Genomic DNA, 15845 nt, shown 5'->3' on the forward strand with positions numbered 1-15845 from the left:
GAAACGTTTGGTACTGCAACCAAACAAAATCTTACTGAAAGCTCATTTTTTGAGATATCAACCTCAAATTTGGAACACAACTTGTTTAAATGTATGGTTTTGATTTTCTCACAGTTTTAGAGTAAAATGTGTTTTGGAAAATATATAATTCATATAAAAATTTAAATGGTAGTTTTGTGTATTTTTCATAAGAATAAACATAAATTCTATCCGCTTGTTAAGTCGTGACGTAAGGAACGCCGTTTCTGGGTCCAAGCCTCGACTCGTTTCACTTGAGAATGGCATCTCCACGGCCGTTTATGAGCGCTATTTATTCATATTAAACATTTAACATTTTAAAGTTAAACATTTAAAATACTTACAGTCTACACAACAGTCTCCATGCTCACAGCGTCACAGACATTAATATTTTAACGATTTATAAAAGATGAATCACTGTCTGGCCATCTGGGATTTTGGTATGGAGATAAAGGTTATGATTATAATTTTTTGGAAGTATTACACCACATTGTGTGTGTATATTAGCACCATTTGTTGTTTTCTTGTGGTATGAGATAGAGCGTTTGGACCCGGAAGCGCTGCCGCATGACGTCAGACTTAACAACCGAATACCTTCTTTTTAAGTTGACTTTTATAATCTTTTTTCACTTCAGCAATAATCTGCCAAGTGTCCCAAACCTAATTCTTTGCTCCAAAGCATTCAAGATTTAGGACAGTTTAAGTTGAAAATTTCATTTTGATGTTGATGTAGTTTGAGATTTTTTTTTTCAGAAAGAAGTAGCAAATTAGCCCAAAAAAGTAACATGAAAAAAAAAAAAGGTATATAAAATGTTTTTTGCCTATTAACTATATCTTTGAGCATCTAATACTCTGATACCTTTGCCGGAAATGTACGTTGTGGTGCTGCTGTGATTGGTCGCAGCGGGGCGAGGGGTGGAATGGCTGTACGTGGATGAGGAGGAGCTGACGTTGCGGGAGAGGGAGCTGCTTCCTCCTGGAAACAGGAAATTCTGGTCCCACTTTCCATTTACAAATTGATCTGTAAGGACATATGAGAACGAAACAACGATTTTATGAATTAGCATAGCAACATTAGCGCCTTAGAATTCACAGTTGAATTTAGCGCTCCAGACTAGCGCTTTGAACTGCGGCCTAGAGGAGAGAATCACCTCAACAGACCCAAACTGCAGAAAGCCTCTCAGATCAGAAGAAAAAACAATATTTTTATTGTAGCAATGGAATTAGAAATCTACATTAAGCAAGAGAAATGATGCCAATTAGCACTCTGAGATTCTTGATGCCAGTTAGCAACTTTGATAGCACAGCTGTTGACGTTGGGTGTAGCTGGCATGCTAACTGCCAGGGACAGGTCTTCACCTTGTGCCAGGGTCTGTGCATGACTATCGCTGGCATCTGTGTCTGGGCTCAGGCGGCAGGGGATGATGTCAGCAGGCAGTTTCCAGGACACTTTACGGAGATCCAGGTCCGAACCGACTAGCTGGACATGCTTCCAGCGTGAGCCTTCCGTAATCATGTGGGGAAGCAAGCAAGGCACAGAGGATGTGTGGGCTGTCCGTGCTCAATTTAATTCACCCAAAAATGAGAATTCAGTCATTATTTACTCACCCTAATTTCGTTCTAAACCTGTATGACTTTCGTGAAAACAAAAACGTCTGCGCTTTTCCATATAATAAAAGTGAATGTAGCTATAAAATCTAGGATAAAAGTAGTAGTACAATTTTTTGTGAAATGTTCATTTTAATCTATTTTTATTTGATAAATGTATATTACATTGTATGTTTCAAGTCTTCCGAAGCCATGTGATAGTTAATATGAGGAATAGACTGAAATATAAGTTATTATTCACTGAAGAATCTTGCATTCTGAAAGTCTGAATAAGTGTGAATGAGATTTAAGAGTTATGGTGGATTGGAAGATGTTCAGTGAATATCAACTTATATTTTGGTCTGTTTCTTGCACAAAACTATCATTTGGCTTCAAAACACCTGTATGGACTATAATTATGGTAGTTTTTGTAGCGTCCATCCTCATTCACTGTCATTTTACGGAAAAGATCAGCCTTTTATTCTGTGCTCCCTGGAATTGAGAAAGTCATACGTTTGCAATAACCTTAGGGAGAGTAAATGATGAAAGAATTTTCATATTTGGGTGAACTGTTCCTTTAATAGCTAGAGTTAGGCAAAGAAGAAAAGAAGAAAAGATGGGAAGCTGATGTCTTCTGAGCCCATCCATGATGCTAGCGATGTTTAGTTTAACTAGCAAGGCCAATTAAATAGTCTGATCATTCTTGCCAAATGACAGCCGAAGGAGCCCAAACATTACAGCTGCAACATTCCCTGAAGGCTAAACAAACATGAGTTAAACTTCCATAAATAGCCCAGTCACCCAGTTCTACAAAGCCAAAAGAAAAGAAAAAGACATTGTTCCACGGCAAAGGCAAGTGTTTGTGGGGTCTTCAATGCACAGGGGACTAAGAAAGAGCCTTTCGATTTCAACAGGAGTTGCATACGAATGATGTAAGGACATCATCCTGTTACACCAAAGATGAAGGCAAACCATGACCGTGTCTGACTGCTATTGACCAGTAGATTGTACAGGTCAACGTAGCACAAAAAAAGCTTTTGAATGCTTGAAACAATTCCACCATGTTCAGGCATGCAATACAGACAAGCATTGACATGTTTTGGAAAATTTGTCTGCAAAGTCTTGTTTTAGTTTCCTGCTATCCCTGATGAAAAGACTAGCATTGTTACACCGTGTCTACACCGCAACAGCTTGAGGCTGTCTACACTGGACATGACAAAGCGACCATTGCAAATCCATTTGTTCTTTGTGTCAGAAGTAGCGCGAGTGCTTGAGGTACGTCAGAAATAGAATGGGGAAGTAGTTTACTGTCGCAAATTTGTTCTGTTGCGTATTGTCCCATCCAGTGTAGACAGCATCACTAATTATAATGGCTTCTATCTGCTTTTGTCGTGTCACGCCAATCACGTCTCGTGTAGACACGGTGTTAGGATGCTAGTGTGCTGGTGTCCCCTTTAGCAAGAGTTGCACGGCCAACCAGCTTACCCATGCTGCTTGACCACCTACACCAGCTCAAGTTTTGCTAGTGAACACCATGGCTACGCTGGTCCACCAGCTAAACCAGAACAAAACCAGCAGCATAAACCATCCTTGAACGTCATGGAAATACATCCTGGTCTTTTCAGAAGGGATGTTCATCAAATACACTATCATTCCAAAGTTTGGGGTCATTAAGGTTTTTTATTGTTTTTGAAAGAAGTCTCTTATGCTCACCACACCTGCATTTATTTGATTCAAAATACAATATTGTGAAATATTATTACAATTTAAAAGGGCTGTTTTCTATTTTAGAGTTTATTTTTACTGTTTAATATATTTTAAAATGTAATTTATTCCTGTGATGGCAAAGCTGAATTTTCAGCATCATTACTCCAGTCTTCAGTGTCACATGATCCTTCAGAAATCATTCTAATATGCTGATTTGGTGCTTAAGAAACATTTATTATTACTATCAATGTTTTGAAAACCATGATACAAGTTTTTAAGAATAGGAAGTTCAAAAGAACAGCATTTGAAATAGAAATCTAATATTTAAATATCTTTAATGTCACTTTTTATCAATATAATGTATCCTTGCTGAATAAAAGTATTAATTTCTTTCTTACTGACCCCAAAAATTTGGATAGTGTACATTGACTTGATTCCAATGTGTTGCAATAGTGCACCACATCACAAAAGACACCCACCTTCAGTCAGATCTGTGACACTAGGCCTCTGGCTACTTGTTGGGGATCGTAGAACTTCATTACTGTACATCAGATAGCTGTCATATTCATCACCAGCTTCTGCATCCACAATGGGAATGTCGGGAATGATGGGAACTGTAGGATTGATATTAACCAGAACAAACACAATCAATCCACAGTCAGTAAAATGATTTATTAAACAACTGCTTGGTCTGAACTTGAGTTCGATTCCACCCCATTTTTGTGAGACGCTTACTTGACATGGGTCTGGTAGGCTGTGCTGCCAGGTTGATTGTGGCTTCTCTGTATGGGCCCCAGCCCACCTTATTGCGAGCACGCACTTTGTAACAATAAGTCTGAGAAGGCTGCAGGTTCTCGATGAGCAGCATGCGCTTTTTGGGACTGTCAATCATCACCTTCTTAGAAGGTCCTGTCGGCTCTGAACAGAGAAAATATATGGACGTTTGCAATCAGAGATATAAAAAGTCATAATACTGACACACAGATGCCATAAAGGGTATTTTAGGACTCTTACTTTTGCCCTCGTCGATGGGTATGTAGATGACCTCATAGGAAGTGATGACACCATTCGTCTCTGCTGGCTCTGCCCAGCTGACCTGAGTGACAGTGGGGCTGATGACATTGAAAGCCAAGCGACCAGGTTCACTAGGAACTGGAGGGGTGAAATAATGCAGATGCACATGTTTGTGAGACAGAAACGGGGATGATAGAAAAGGACAAATATGAAAAATACATGCTTCCCAAAAATTAGAACAAATACAAAATTCGGTATCACTTTAGTATAGGGAACATGTATTCACTATTAACTACAACTTTTCCCTCAATAAACTCCTAATTTACTGCTTATTAATAGTTAGTAAGCTAGTTGTTAAGTTTAGGTATTGGGTAGGATTAAGAATGTAGAATAAGGTCATGCAGAATAAGGCATTAATATGTGCTTAATAATTACTAATATTCAGCCAATATTCTAGTAATATGCATGCTAATAGGCAACTATAGTTAAAAGACCCTAAAATAAAGTGTTACCCAAAATTCAAGTCAAAATTGACTTACCATCCTCTAGAGTCTGGCATTGGATGATATCACTGTAATTGCCCTCTCCAAGTGCATTGTAGCCACATACGCGCATCTCGTAATCGCAGTATGGGTAAAGATTGGTCAGCTCGGCTTGAGGAGATTTCACATCCAGCACCTGAGCATCGGCCTCAGGATTTCCATATATCCAGTACTTCACCTGAAAACAGCAAATCACGGCTTAAATGGCGTATTTAACACCATTTTCAACAGCCTCTTTAGCTATGCTAGTCTTTATTAAAATACTAATATCATAAATATTGGAACTATAATGACACTTTCCAAGCAGATGGTTTATAAATGATAAAATCTACGAATAAAGTCACATTACAACTTATAAAGCCTAAATGCTCTCCTGCAACTTTAATGTGTCACATTCCTTGCTTTTGCTACTACAAATTAAGTAAACAACATTTCATATTGGTTAATGCTGTGTAAATACCGAAGCTTTCGCACATTTTATACTCTATCTAATCAGTAACAGGATTAGTGGTCTGAGGCAGATGTTTTGAATAACGGATGTTGCTTAACTGGGCGTCTTCATTTATGAGCAGTTTTTAATCTTTTTATTTATTAAAATTTACAGAGGTAAACAAAAAAATAAAAACAGATTATACGTGATCTACAAAACTGAATACAAAAACTGATGCAATTGTCTGTTATGGCATATCATGTTGCATGACCTACCTTGTAACCACTGGCTTTTGGACTGGAGTTCCAGTTCAGACGTATGTTTTTAGGGCCGGTAGCGACAGCTTTGATGTTGGTTGGGGAGTAGAGGCGTCCTCCAGGAGATGTGGCTACCTGATTGGCCATTTCCAATTTCTGTACATCCTGAATTTTCCCATCTCCTGAAATCACAAAACGCAAACATTATGTGGCATTCAGCATCTGCAAATTACTAAAGTGTTCAGTTCTCCCATAAACATGAACAAAAGTTAAAAATTTGCATTTACAAATGGTTGCGAACATAGACCCCAAACCTGACTCTAAACCCCCTGTATTCTCACCTCTACCATCGATGACGTTCACCAGCGTAGTCTTCCTCTCTCCAACGATTGCATTGTTACTTGGGTCGAATAGTTCCAGTTGGAAGGTCTCTGGTATGATGGGAGATGGATACGCACGAGGATCAATGACAAAATTCTTTTCCGTCTCGCCAGGAGCAAATTTGAGAGGACTGGAAATGTCGAAGCGCGAGGCTTTGTTTGTGCGACAGTAAACAGTGGCCGGACTCTCCTGGTTTCGAGTGCGTACCACAGGGATGGTGTAAAGCGGGTCGGCTGTATTGTAAGTTTGAGTACTCTTCTTAAACATCACGATGCTGGGTTCTATGAGGATAATTCACATTTAGGTTAGGGAATAACAACAAATAATACTTTCATATATGTAAACCTAATACGTACCTGGTTTATCGGCGATGGTGATGGTGGTGCGTGGGTAACGGCCGAGTTTAGCACCTTGCCGTGGGTTACTCAGATCCATCACAAACTGTTTGACCTGTTTGTCCTCCAGCAGACTGTCTCCTTCCCCAAGCTCCAAGAGTTTCACTGGGACGGTCTTCTGTGTTTCCCCTGGTCCATAACTCATGTCTCCATCGACTGAGATATAGTCCTGTTTAAGTAAATGAATAGAAGGTAAAAATGAGCAAGAAAACATTATCACAATCAAATACCGAAATCACTTCAAGTATTACATTTTGTCAACACTGCAAAAAATGCTTTTCTTACTTACAGTTTTTGTCTTGTTTCTAGTCCAAATATCAAAAAATTCTTAAATCAAGAAGCATTTTCTAGACAAGAACCAATTATTGTTAATTGAATTAATTGAGTTTTTCCTTAAAACAAGCAAAATAATCTGCCAGTGGGGTAAGCAAAATAATCTTATTTCAAACCGAAAACAAGATTATTTTGTTTATTATTGCTTATTTTTTCCTGAAAACAAGACAATAATTTTTACTTGTCTAGAAAATGCTTCTTGATTTAAGAATTTTGAGATATTTGGACTGGAAACGACAAAAAATCTAAGAAAAGCATTTTTTGCAGCGTATATATGACCAAATCGATCTAAATGCACTACAAATTATAACAATGAAACTCAAGATGTAAAGTTAGTGTATTTTACCTTCTTGTCTTTGGCAGTGAGGTCACGGGTGCAGTATGTGACCTGTGTCCGTCCATCCTCTATGATCTCACGACTGATCGGGATGTTCGCCACACCATCCTGACGACTGTAGGTGTATGACGGCTGCAGGAAGGTAAAGATGCTCCTAGCTATGGTAGAACAAATAAACAAACTATAAACAAACAAAAATCTAAATTTTTGATCATGCATCACAAAAGTTTATTAGATTTATGTTTAAAACAAACTTAACTTAATCTAATTCAAGATGTATTCTATGAAAAAGTCTTAATATCTTCCATAATTTTGCTTTTCAAGTAAATGTATGTTATTTTAAGGATGTTTAAATATTTTTAATGAAAAAAAAAAAAAAAAAAAGACAAAAAAATAACTAATTAAAAAGATTTTTAGCAGTAAAAAAACTTCCTACCATGCTCTTTAATCACTGTAATGTTGACATGATCTTTGCCAATCTTCGCAATTCCGACTGGAACATCAACGGCTTGCACAAGCAGCTCCTTCTTTTCATCATCCTCATCTTTGATGAAGAGGGGAACCCGGACATCCACTGACTCCACGCCCTCCTGAAACTCCACAGCACCTGCCGCTTCTACAGAGGAGAAGAGAAAATGGAATCATAAATTTAAGCAACAAACCTGAAATGCTACAGAATAACAACAACAGACTGTAACCAAACTATACTGAACTGACTTCAGCTGAACAATGACACTATTTTCTTTTAGAGCTGCTATACAGTCAAAATGAACTCTATTTGTATCATTGAATCATTTTCCTCTTATCACTGTAAAGCTGCTTTGAAACAATGTGTATTGTATAAAACGCTATATAAATAAAGGTGACTTGACTATGTCTTTGGGAAAAATAAGTGAGTTGTGCAGGGTTTGTACCTCTGTCATTAGCTACGGTGTAGTAGCCTGGAACCACCTTCAGGTCCCGGAAGTTTCCAGCCTGAACCTGTTTATCAGTCAATTTAACAATATCTGGGTAACTGGCCCGAGGGGCAGTTAAAACTGTGTCCACAATTGTGTTGTTCTGTCTGTGGATGAAAAGTGAGAATTATTATTGTTATTGAATTAATTATTATTTCAATTCTTAAAAGTTTGAGATTTTTGAGATTCCCTGTCCAAATTAGTAAATTTAAAAAAATATTCAGGTTATATTTTATCCCAAAAAGAACAAAAAAAAAGTTTGATTTTGATTTGATTTCCTAGGGTGAAATACAACCTGGACATGTTCTTTGTCAGGTTTTTGTGAGATTCGTCCTAATCAATAAACTCAGACTTGAATCGACATACATTATTTCATTAATGTAATCAACTGTAGCTACTGTACCTCTTTCCAGAATTTCTTTGTGTCCTGAAGGAATAGAAAACCAGTAAAACAGTACATTTAGACACATGTTGAAATCTGAAACTCATCCAATACTTTAGAAAAAATTGCCCAGAAGGCACAGCCACGCCAATATTTATGAGTCATTTCTCACCTGAACCGAGTCTTTTGCACTCTCTGTGCGCCAGGGATCTGCAGGAACACGTCATTGAGCTGTTTGTGAAGAACACAGAGACATTCGCAGTCAGGCATGATCGTTCATGTACGAGAAGTTGCTTGTTTGGGAATCATCACACATTTATAAGCACTCACGTTGTCCTCTACTTCTCGTCTGAGCACGTCTGTGTCCCGAGATTCAAGGTGGGAAAGAGTTTCGGAATATTGCCGGTTTAGACGAAGAGAGACAGGGTACTGGACTATGAAGAATAGAGAGGGATGAAAGAATATGAATATGAACAAGCACGAAAAAACCCCTGTGTGGTTTTACATATTAAAACTTGTTTAAAAGAACAGTTCACCTAAAAATGAAAATTCTACTATTTACTCACCCTCATGTATTTCCAAACCTGTATGACTTCTTACTTCTGTGGAGCACAATTTTTTTTTTTTTTTTTTTCCACTGTTGTTTTGGACCCCATTGACTTTCATTGTATAGACAAAAACAGTTGAAACATTCTTCAAAATATGTTCTTTTGAGTTCCACAAAAGAAAGCAAGTCATACAGGTTTGAAATGACAAGAATTTACATTTTGGGGCGAACTATTCCTTTAATTTTGGACCCTGGTCACACTAGATGATCTGAATCTCAGTTTAGACTCACTGGTCTCATTGGGGTTGGGTTTCATTTGGTTCTGGGGGTGGTTTGGTCCTCGATGAACATTGTCCGTCACTTTCCAGCGCACAATGTCTGTGCTCTTGGGTGGGCCGGTGCGCACCATCGGGGTGTCCAAATGATCGGAGGTCAACAAAGACTGACGTAGCATGTAGTGGTCTTCTTTGAATCCCACCATACGACCTGCCAATCACATACACATTAAGAAGAATACAGTATATCTATTTCCGCTGATCTCTGTTTAATGTAATTTAAGTGTAACAGCATGATTACCTCTGCCACAGCATGGGAGAAGAGCAAGACAGGCCTGTTGGGGACAGACGCAAACGTGAATTAACTGAGATATAACATTACTACACATATCCTAACCAGTTGCATCACAATTTTTTAACAGCAAGCCAATCAGAACATTTTTGATGTGTAATATAGCAACCTGGACAAGCAACAAGACATTTGATTGTTTTTTATATCATATATCATTGCCTCCAGTAAAATCTCATTGATTGGCGCAATCCTGCTCCACTTTTACACATCAAACATGTTCTGATTGGCTGTAATTTTGTGATTTCTGTGCAGCTACCTCACAAAATCACCAGAATCTATATTAATATGCTTTGTGTGTTTGTGTGCAGCTACCTGACAGCAGGAGCAGTATTTCCAGCAGCAGAGTAAAAGCAAACCAAGCAATAGCATCAGAAACATAATGAGAGGAATCAACCACAGGAAACCTGCAGGTGGACAGTCTGAAACACAAAGAATAAATCAGTTAGTTTAACCCTGACGTGTATGACTTTACACAATCTTGTTCGAGAGCTAGAAATACATAATAAGTAGTAGGTACATAACTACAAAACTTAGAGCTCAATTTTATTTAAAGGGGTGGTATAATGCCATTTTTACAAGATGTAAAATAAGTCTCTGATGTCCCCAGAGTGTGTATGTGAAGTTTTAGCTCAAAATACCCCACAGAAATTTTTTATAGCATGTTAAATTTGTCACTTTTTGAGGGTGAGCAAAAACGCTCCATTTGTGTGTGTCCCTTTAAATGCAAATGAGCTGCTGCTCCTAAGCAGAGGGTGGGGTTTCAAGAGCTCGTGTTAGCACATAGTGTTAGCAGCGATGATTACCTCATGCAGACTCACTGAAAATGTCAGAAACTGTTCAGCAAACTTATTCAACAGTGCTTTGCATCTGCCTACATTGACAGCATTTTCTTTAAGAGCTGCTGTGCAGCCAAAATTATATACCATTTATCACTGTAAAGCTGCTTTGACACAATTTGCATTGTAAAAAGCGCTATATAAATAAAGGTGACTTGACTTGACTTGTTCAGCATTTTATGTTCAAACCGAAGTCGGACAATAATGGAGAGACTCGAGAAGAGGTGACAACATGTAGAATGCAACAGGACATTTCTGAATGGTTAGTTGATGAATTTATGTAGCTGATGTGGGATAACTTAAAGTCATTGATTAGCATATTCTGTCATGATAATCTATAAATCGCTCGTGTGGGAACTGTTGTAACAGAGTCAGAGAATATATGCTGCATGAAGATAGAACAGTAGTTTAGTTTAATTGCGGTTATAACTTATGTTGGCATCTTGCTTTTATGACATGCTATTGCATTTGTGTTATGTACTGTATTGCAATAACATGGCCTCACCCCCTTTGTTGTGTGTTCCCAGGGGCAGGATTTATGTAAATTTTAGGGTTAGTGATGTCACCAACCCGGGAAGAAGCCCATTGTAGTCCCTACCAGCCATTTGTTGTAGTCCTTAAACAGAAAATATCTTCCTTTGCTTTGAACTTTGAGCGTCGTAAATTTGCAGATGTTGTTTGTGCTCTAACAGCAACATTACACACTGACTAAAGTTAAAAAAGTGAAATCATAATGAACCACCCCTTTAATATGAAATAATATAGATGTATATTAAAATCCCATTTTAAATGTACCTACAAGCCACCCAAATGGCAAAATGCTGTATTAAAAAAAAAAAACTTTTAGAATTAATATTTGTGTGTGTTTTACCTTTCTTTTTCTTCACTAGGACTCTGTGTTCTTTGTCTGTCATGTTTAATGGATAATTCACAGTGTAGTGATAAGTGCAGTCGTCATCTTCATCACGAAAACTGCACGTCTCTATCACGTTTTTATCTGTGTACACAAATAAATCAATCCATTATTTGTTCATCCATCCATAAACAAATCCATGAGTATAGCTATGTCTTAATATAAAAGAATGATCTGACGCCTTACCTTTTTCTTCAAGCTCTTCCACCATAATGATTTTAAAGGGGCAATTATCGCATTGCCGTCCTTTTCTCTCACCGGTGTTCCAGGCCTGGCATTGAACGCAGCTCCTCTTGCCTTCACACATGCCCAGTTGTTGCTGCATTATGAGAGATGGTTAGTATCAGGACATTTGTTAACTAATAATACTTATTAACATGCAAAGAAAAGGAATATAGACAGATGGACACACGTTCGCAGACATCACAGTCGTACCTGGAAGTTCGCTTCACAAGTCGGGCTCAGTGGAAGTCCAGAGTGTTTACACTCACAACGGCCACATTTACACTCACCAAGGCCATTGCAGATGCCCTACAAAAGAGAAAAACTATTTATATACACAGAGCTGTGTTTTACCTAGAACATCTGTGATATTTTGTACAAAAATAGATACATTGATATCGAACTTTTGGCCAACACTGTCATGATCATCTATATTGCCTTCTCACTTACAAATGCAAAATGCTTTAACTACATATTTGTCAAAATCAAGTTATGAGCAAAATCAGGTCTCTTACTTAGACGATGATCAGTCCAGTGAGAACAGATTGTGATATCAAATTACTCAAAATTCAATGGAAAAACATTTGACTCATTTTCATTGTTGAAGTAGTTAATGAATGTTAACTATCTGTTCGTTGTCTGTGTAATAAATTACATAAACAATATAAATTAAATAAGGACTACATTTTAAAAAGAATCTTATTGATATAATAAATTTAAATATAATTTGCAGGGTACAAGACTTTTATGCCCTTTCAGTTTTTATTTTATTTTTTTTTTAAATAATTTTATATGCTTGAGGTATAAAATTATGATGTACATAAATGTAATCATAAAAATATAATGTATAGTCATTATCACAACATAAACCCAAACAGGATGATCTTGTATCACCCTGATAATGTGATAATGACTGGCTGACTGTACTTTATCCAGTTTATTACACTGCTTATCAAATGACTACATAAATGGACATGAAATGATGATATGAGTTGCATTTATATTATTATGTGAGAAGAAAGAGGCTACGGAGTGATATGGAGACATTACAGGAGACAGCAGTAAATTTATTATAGTCATTCTTCATTATGCTTAAATATTTGACCACAGAATGTTGTGATTGACCAATTAAAGTCCATACAATCCAGAGAAATGTAAATATGAATACTGACAAATACCACAGACTTTGTGCACTAATTATAGCAAGTGAGATTTAAAATAGCATTAAACATGTTTATATACACTATCATTCAAAAGCTTGGGATCGGTAAGATTTTAAAGAAGTCTCTTATGCTCACCAAGGCTGTATTTACTTGATCAAAAATATGGTAAAAACTGTAATATTGTGAAATATTACTACAAGTTATACTTTTTTTCTATTTTAAAGGGTTAGTTCACTCAAAAATGAAAATTCTGTCATTAATTACTCACCCTCAAGTTGTTCCACACCTGTAAGTCCTTCGTTCCTCTTCAGAACACAAATTAAGATATTTTTGATAAAATCCGATACCTCAGTGAGGCCTGAATTGCCAGCAAGATAATTAACACTTTCATGTGCCCAGAAAGCTACTAAAGACATATTTAGAACAGTTCATGTGACTACAGTGGTTCAACCTTAATGTTATGAAGCGACAAGAATACTTTTTGTGTGCCAAAAAAACAAAATAATGATTCATTCATTCATTCAACAATATCTACTGCCAAAGTCACGCCCCCCAGTGGTGAACCATTGAAATTTTGAAACACTTATCATGTAACAAAGCCTCGTTTACTGAAATCACATGACTTTGGCAGTTTGATACACGCTCCAAACCACTGATTCGAAACAAAAGATTCGTAAAGCTTCGAAGCTGCATGACGCAGTGTTTTGAAATCGCCCATCACTAAATATTGTTGAATAAAGTCGTTATTTGGTTTTGTTTTTGTTTTTTATGTTGGGCATCTGAAAGAGTTAATTATCTTGCTGGCAATGGAGGCCTCACTGAGCCATCGGATTTTATGAAAAATATCTTAATTTGTGTTCTGAAGATGAACGAAGGTCTTACGGGTGTAGAACGACATGAGGGTGAGTAATTAATGACAGAATTTTCATTTTTGGGTGAACTAACCCTTTAACAGATTTTAAAATGCAATTTATTCCTGTGATTTTCTGGATCTTTGATGAATGGAAAGTTCAATAGAAATGCATATTTGAAATAGAAATCTATTATAAATATCAGTTTTGATCAATTTAAAGCATCCTTGCTGAATGAAAGTATTCATTTAAAAAAAAAAAAGTTACTGACCCCAAACTTTTGAATGATAGTTTACTTGCTTAGCAAATTTTTGTGAGCTTTACCCCTTTGCTGTCTCGACAAGAGTCTTCGCTGATGGGACATTCACAGGCATCTCCAGACCAGCCTGGTGTACACACACATCTGCCCATACTGCAGCTTCCACGCTCTGTTGTCAACAAAGGTGAACGGTCACAAACCTCAAAGTGGTAACGGTCAAAGCACGTACAACATTTTCAAATGACTGTATATCCTGTTTTTCTTTCTTCTCTCAAACTAAATTTGGGATATACTAAGTTGAAAATAAAATTTTTACTAACCATTACAGAGAAAACCACCAAATCTCTGACACTGAGATTTGTCAAACTGGCAGAATGGCCCTTCAAACTGGTTTGGGTTATAGCACACACAGGTCCCACACATGCAGTCTCCTCTGCCCGAGCACAACTCTGTCTTCCCAGGTGCGATGCACATGGCAGAGTCTGTGGAGGCCCCTGCTGAACAGTTACAGAAAGGGCCTAGCCTATGAGGGGAGGAGCATAGACTTATGGTTATGGACTGCTTCATATATGATAGGTACAATCCAAAAATGTCAAAGGAGATATATTTCTATCATACCATCCTTCATAACACTGGCATTTCCCACAGACAAGATCTCCATGGCCATTACAGCGCACCGCATTTTTAACCGGGGTCTGATTTTAAATAGAAAGAGAAGTGTAAGATTTGAAATATACACACAGAACAAGAGAAGGGCTTTAAAGAGGCAGCAAACCTCACCTTTTCGCAGTCACATGTAAGACAGAGCACTTCAGCATTGACTTTGAGTGCGGAGCTAAAGGTGGTGGGTTTGATTCTCAAGGTTCCCGCCCGGTCAGCTGGGTTGGTCTTACACACAGGAACCTCTCCCACCTGAGTAAGAGCCTTCAGACGGACTGTAAATTTACCCTAGAAACAGAGAAAAATTTGAATCAGTGTCTTTTTGACAAGGTTTTCATATTTTAAAGAATTTTAACAGTGTCTTTATAAAATTGCAGTGACTCAGCATGTCTCTGATTTTCTGTCGGATATGTAATAAATTACATTAAATAATTTAATAAATAAAAAATGAATAATTTATAAATATGTATGAAAAAATAGCAAACAAAACAAATAAATAGTTTGTCTTAAGTACAGGGAAAATGTCACAAGGGCATGAAAAAAAAAAAAAAACTACTGACCCAACCTGGTTTATGATTCAATCATTTTTATGTTTTTCCTTCATTATTTCCTTCCTTTTGAAAAACTGAAAAGTGTGTAAGAGACTACAGTTGTAGTTGCATTTAAACTAAGGCAAAGACACTCACAATTTCTCCTGGTGTGATTTTGAAATTGCCATATTCAGAAAAAGTGCCAGACTGAGAGATTTTGGCTTCCACCGCCTTTGGTCTGTCCTCTGCACGGATACTGATCTTGGAACGAATATTCTGTTCAAAAAATTATAAAGAGTTACATCAAATTTGAAAAGAAATCCTAGCAATGTATTTTATGGAAGCTTGTTTCCGCCACTAAACAAAAAAATAAAAAAGGTAATTGTGACTTTTTATCTTGCAATTCTGAACTTTTTTTTCCTCAGAATTGCGAGATTTAAACTCGCAATTGCAAGTTATAAAGTCAGAATTGTGAAATATAGTCGCAATTGCGTCTTATAAATTATCATATTGCGTCTTATTCTTTTTTTCTCAGAATTGCGAGATATAAACTCACAATTGCGAGTTATAAAGTCAGAATTGCAGTATATAAACTCACAAACTCGCAATTGTGTCTTATTGCAATCACGTCTTATTCTTTTTTCTTCAATTCTGCAATTCTGACTTTTTTTTTCCTCAGAATTGAGTTTATATCTCACAATTCTGACTTTATAACATGAAATTGCGAGTTATAAAGTCAGAATTGTAAGATATAAATTCGCAATTCTGAGAAAAAACATCAGTCTTTTTTCCCCTCACAATTGCACATTATATCACGCAATTGCAAGTTTATATCTCACAATTCTGACTTTATATCACGCAATTCTGAGAAAAATAGTCAGAATTGTGAGATATAAAC

At 37.0% G+C, this 15845-nt stretch overlaps 1 protein-coding gene across 4 annotated transcripts in view; it reads right to left on the reverse strand.

Moving 5' to 3' along the window:
* The window catches only part of itgb4 (integrin, beta 4), a 34385-nt gene that overhangs the window by 7420 nt on the left and 11120 nt on the right, over positions 1–15845 (reverse strand). For 3 of the 4 annotated variants that reach the window (XM_051903538.1, XM_051903537.1, XM_051903539.1), the window contains exons 10-34: positions 15104–15223; positions 14538–14705; positions 14376–14452; positions 14078–14280; positions 13823–13926; positions 11698–11793; positions 11449–11581; positions 11221–11346; positions 9826–9932; positions 9463–9496; positions 9178–9372; positions 8670–8773; positions 8512–8570; positions 8361–8384; positions 7916–8064; positions 7438–7617; positions 7011–7159; positions 6293–6500; positions 5897–6217; positions 5574–5737; positions 4866–5046; positions 4327–4464; positions 4048–4230; positions 3792–3926; positions 878–1039 (exon numbers count right to left, since the gene is read on the reverse strand). In XM_051903538.1, the coding sequence (XP_051759498.1) occupies positions 878–1039; positions 3792–3926; positions 4048–4230; positions 4327–4464; positions 4866–5046; positions 5574–5737; positions 5897–6217; positions 6293–6500; positions 7011–7159; positions 7438–7617; positions 7916–8064; positions 8361–8384; positions 8512–8570; positions 8670–8773; positions 9178–9372; positions 9463–9496; positions 9826–9932; positions 11221–11346; positions 11449–11581; positions 11698–11793; positions 13823–13926; positions 14078–14280; positions 14376–14452; positions 14538–14705; positions 15104–15223 (3520 nt within the window). Of the gene's footprint in view, positions 1–877; positions 1040–1234; positions 1522–3791; positions 3927–4047; positions 4231–4326; positions 4465–4865; positions 5047–5573; positions 5738–5896; positions 6218–6292; positions 6501–7010; positions 7160–7437; positions 7618–7915; positions 8065–8360; positions 8385–8511; positions 8571–8669; positions 8774–9177; positions 9373–9462; positions 9497–9825; positions 9933–11220; positions 11347–11448; positions 11582–11697; positions 11794–13822; positions 13927–14077; positions 14281–14375; positions 14453–14537; positions 14706–15103; positions 15224–15845 lie in introns of those variants that run through there. The other variant, XM_051903540.1, reaches the window with a different exon arrangement.

This window comes from Ctenopharyngodon idella, chromosome 8, assembly GCF_019924925.1.
Source record: "Ctenopharyngodon idella isolate HZGC_01 chromosome 8, HZGC01, whole genome shotgun sequence".
Classification (NCBI taxonomy): domain Eukaryota; kingdom Metazoa; phylum Chordata; class Actinopteri; order Cypriniformes; family Xenocyprididae; genus Ctenopharyngodon; species Ctenopharyngodon idella.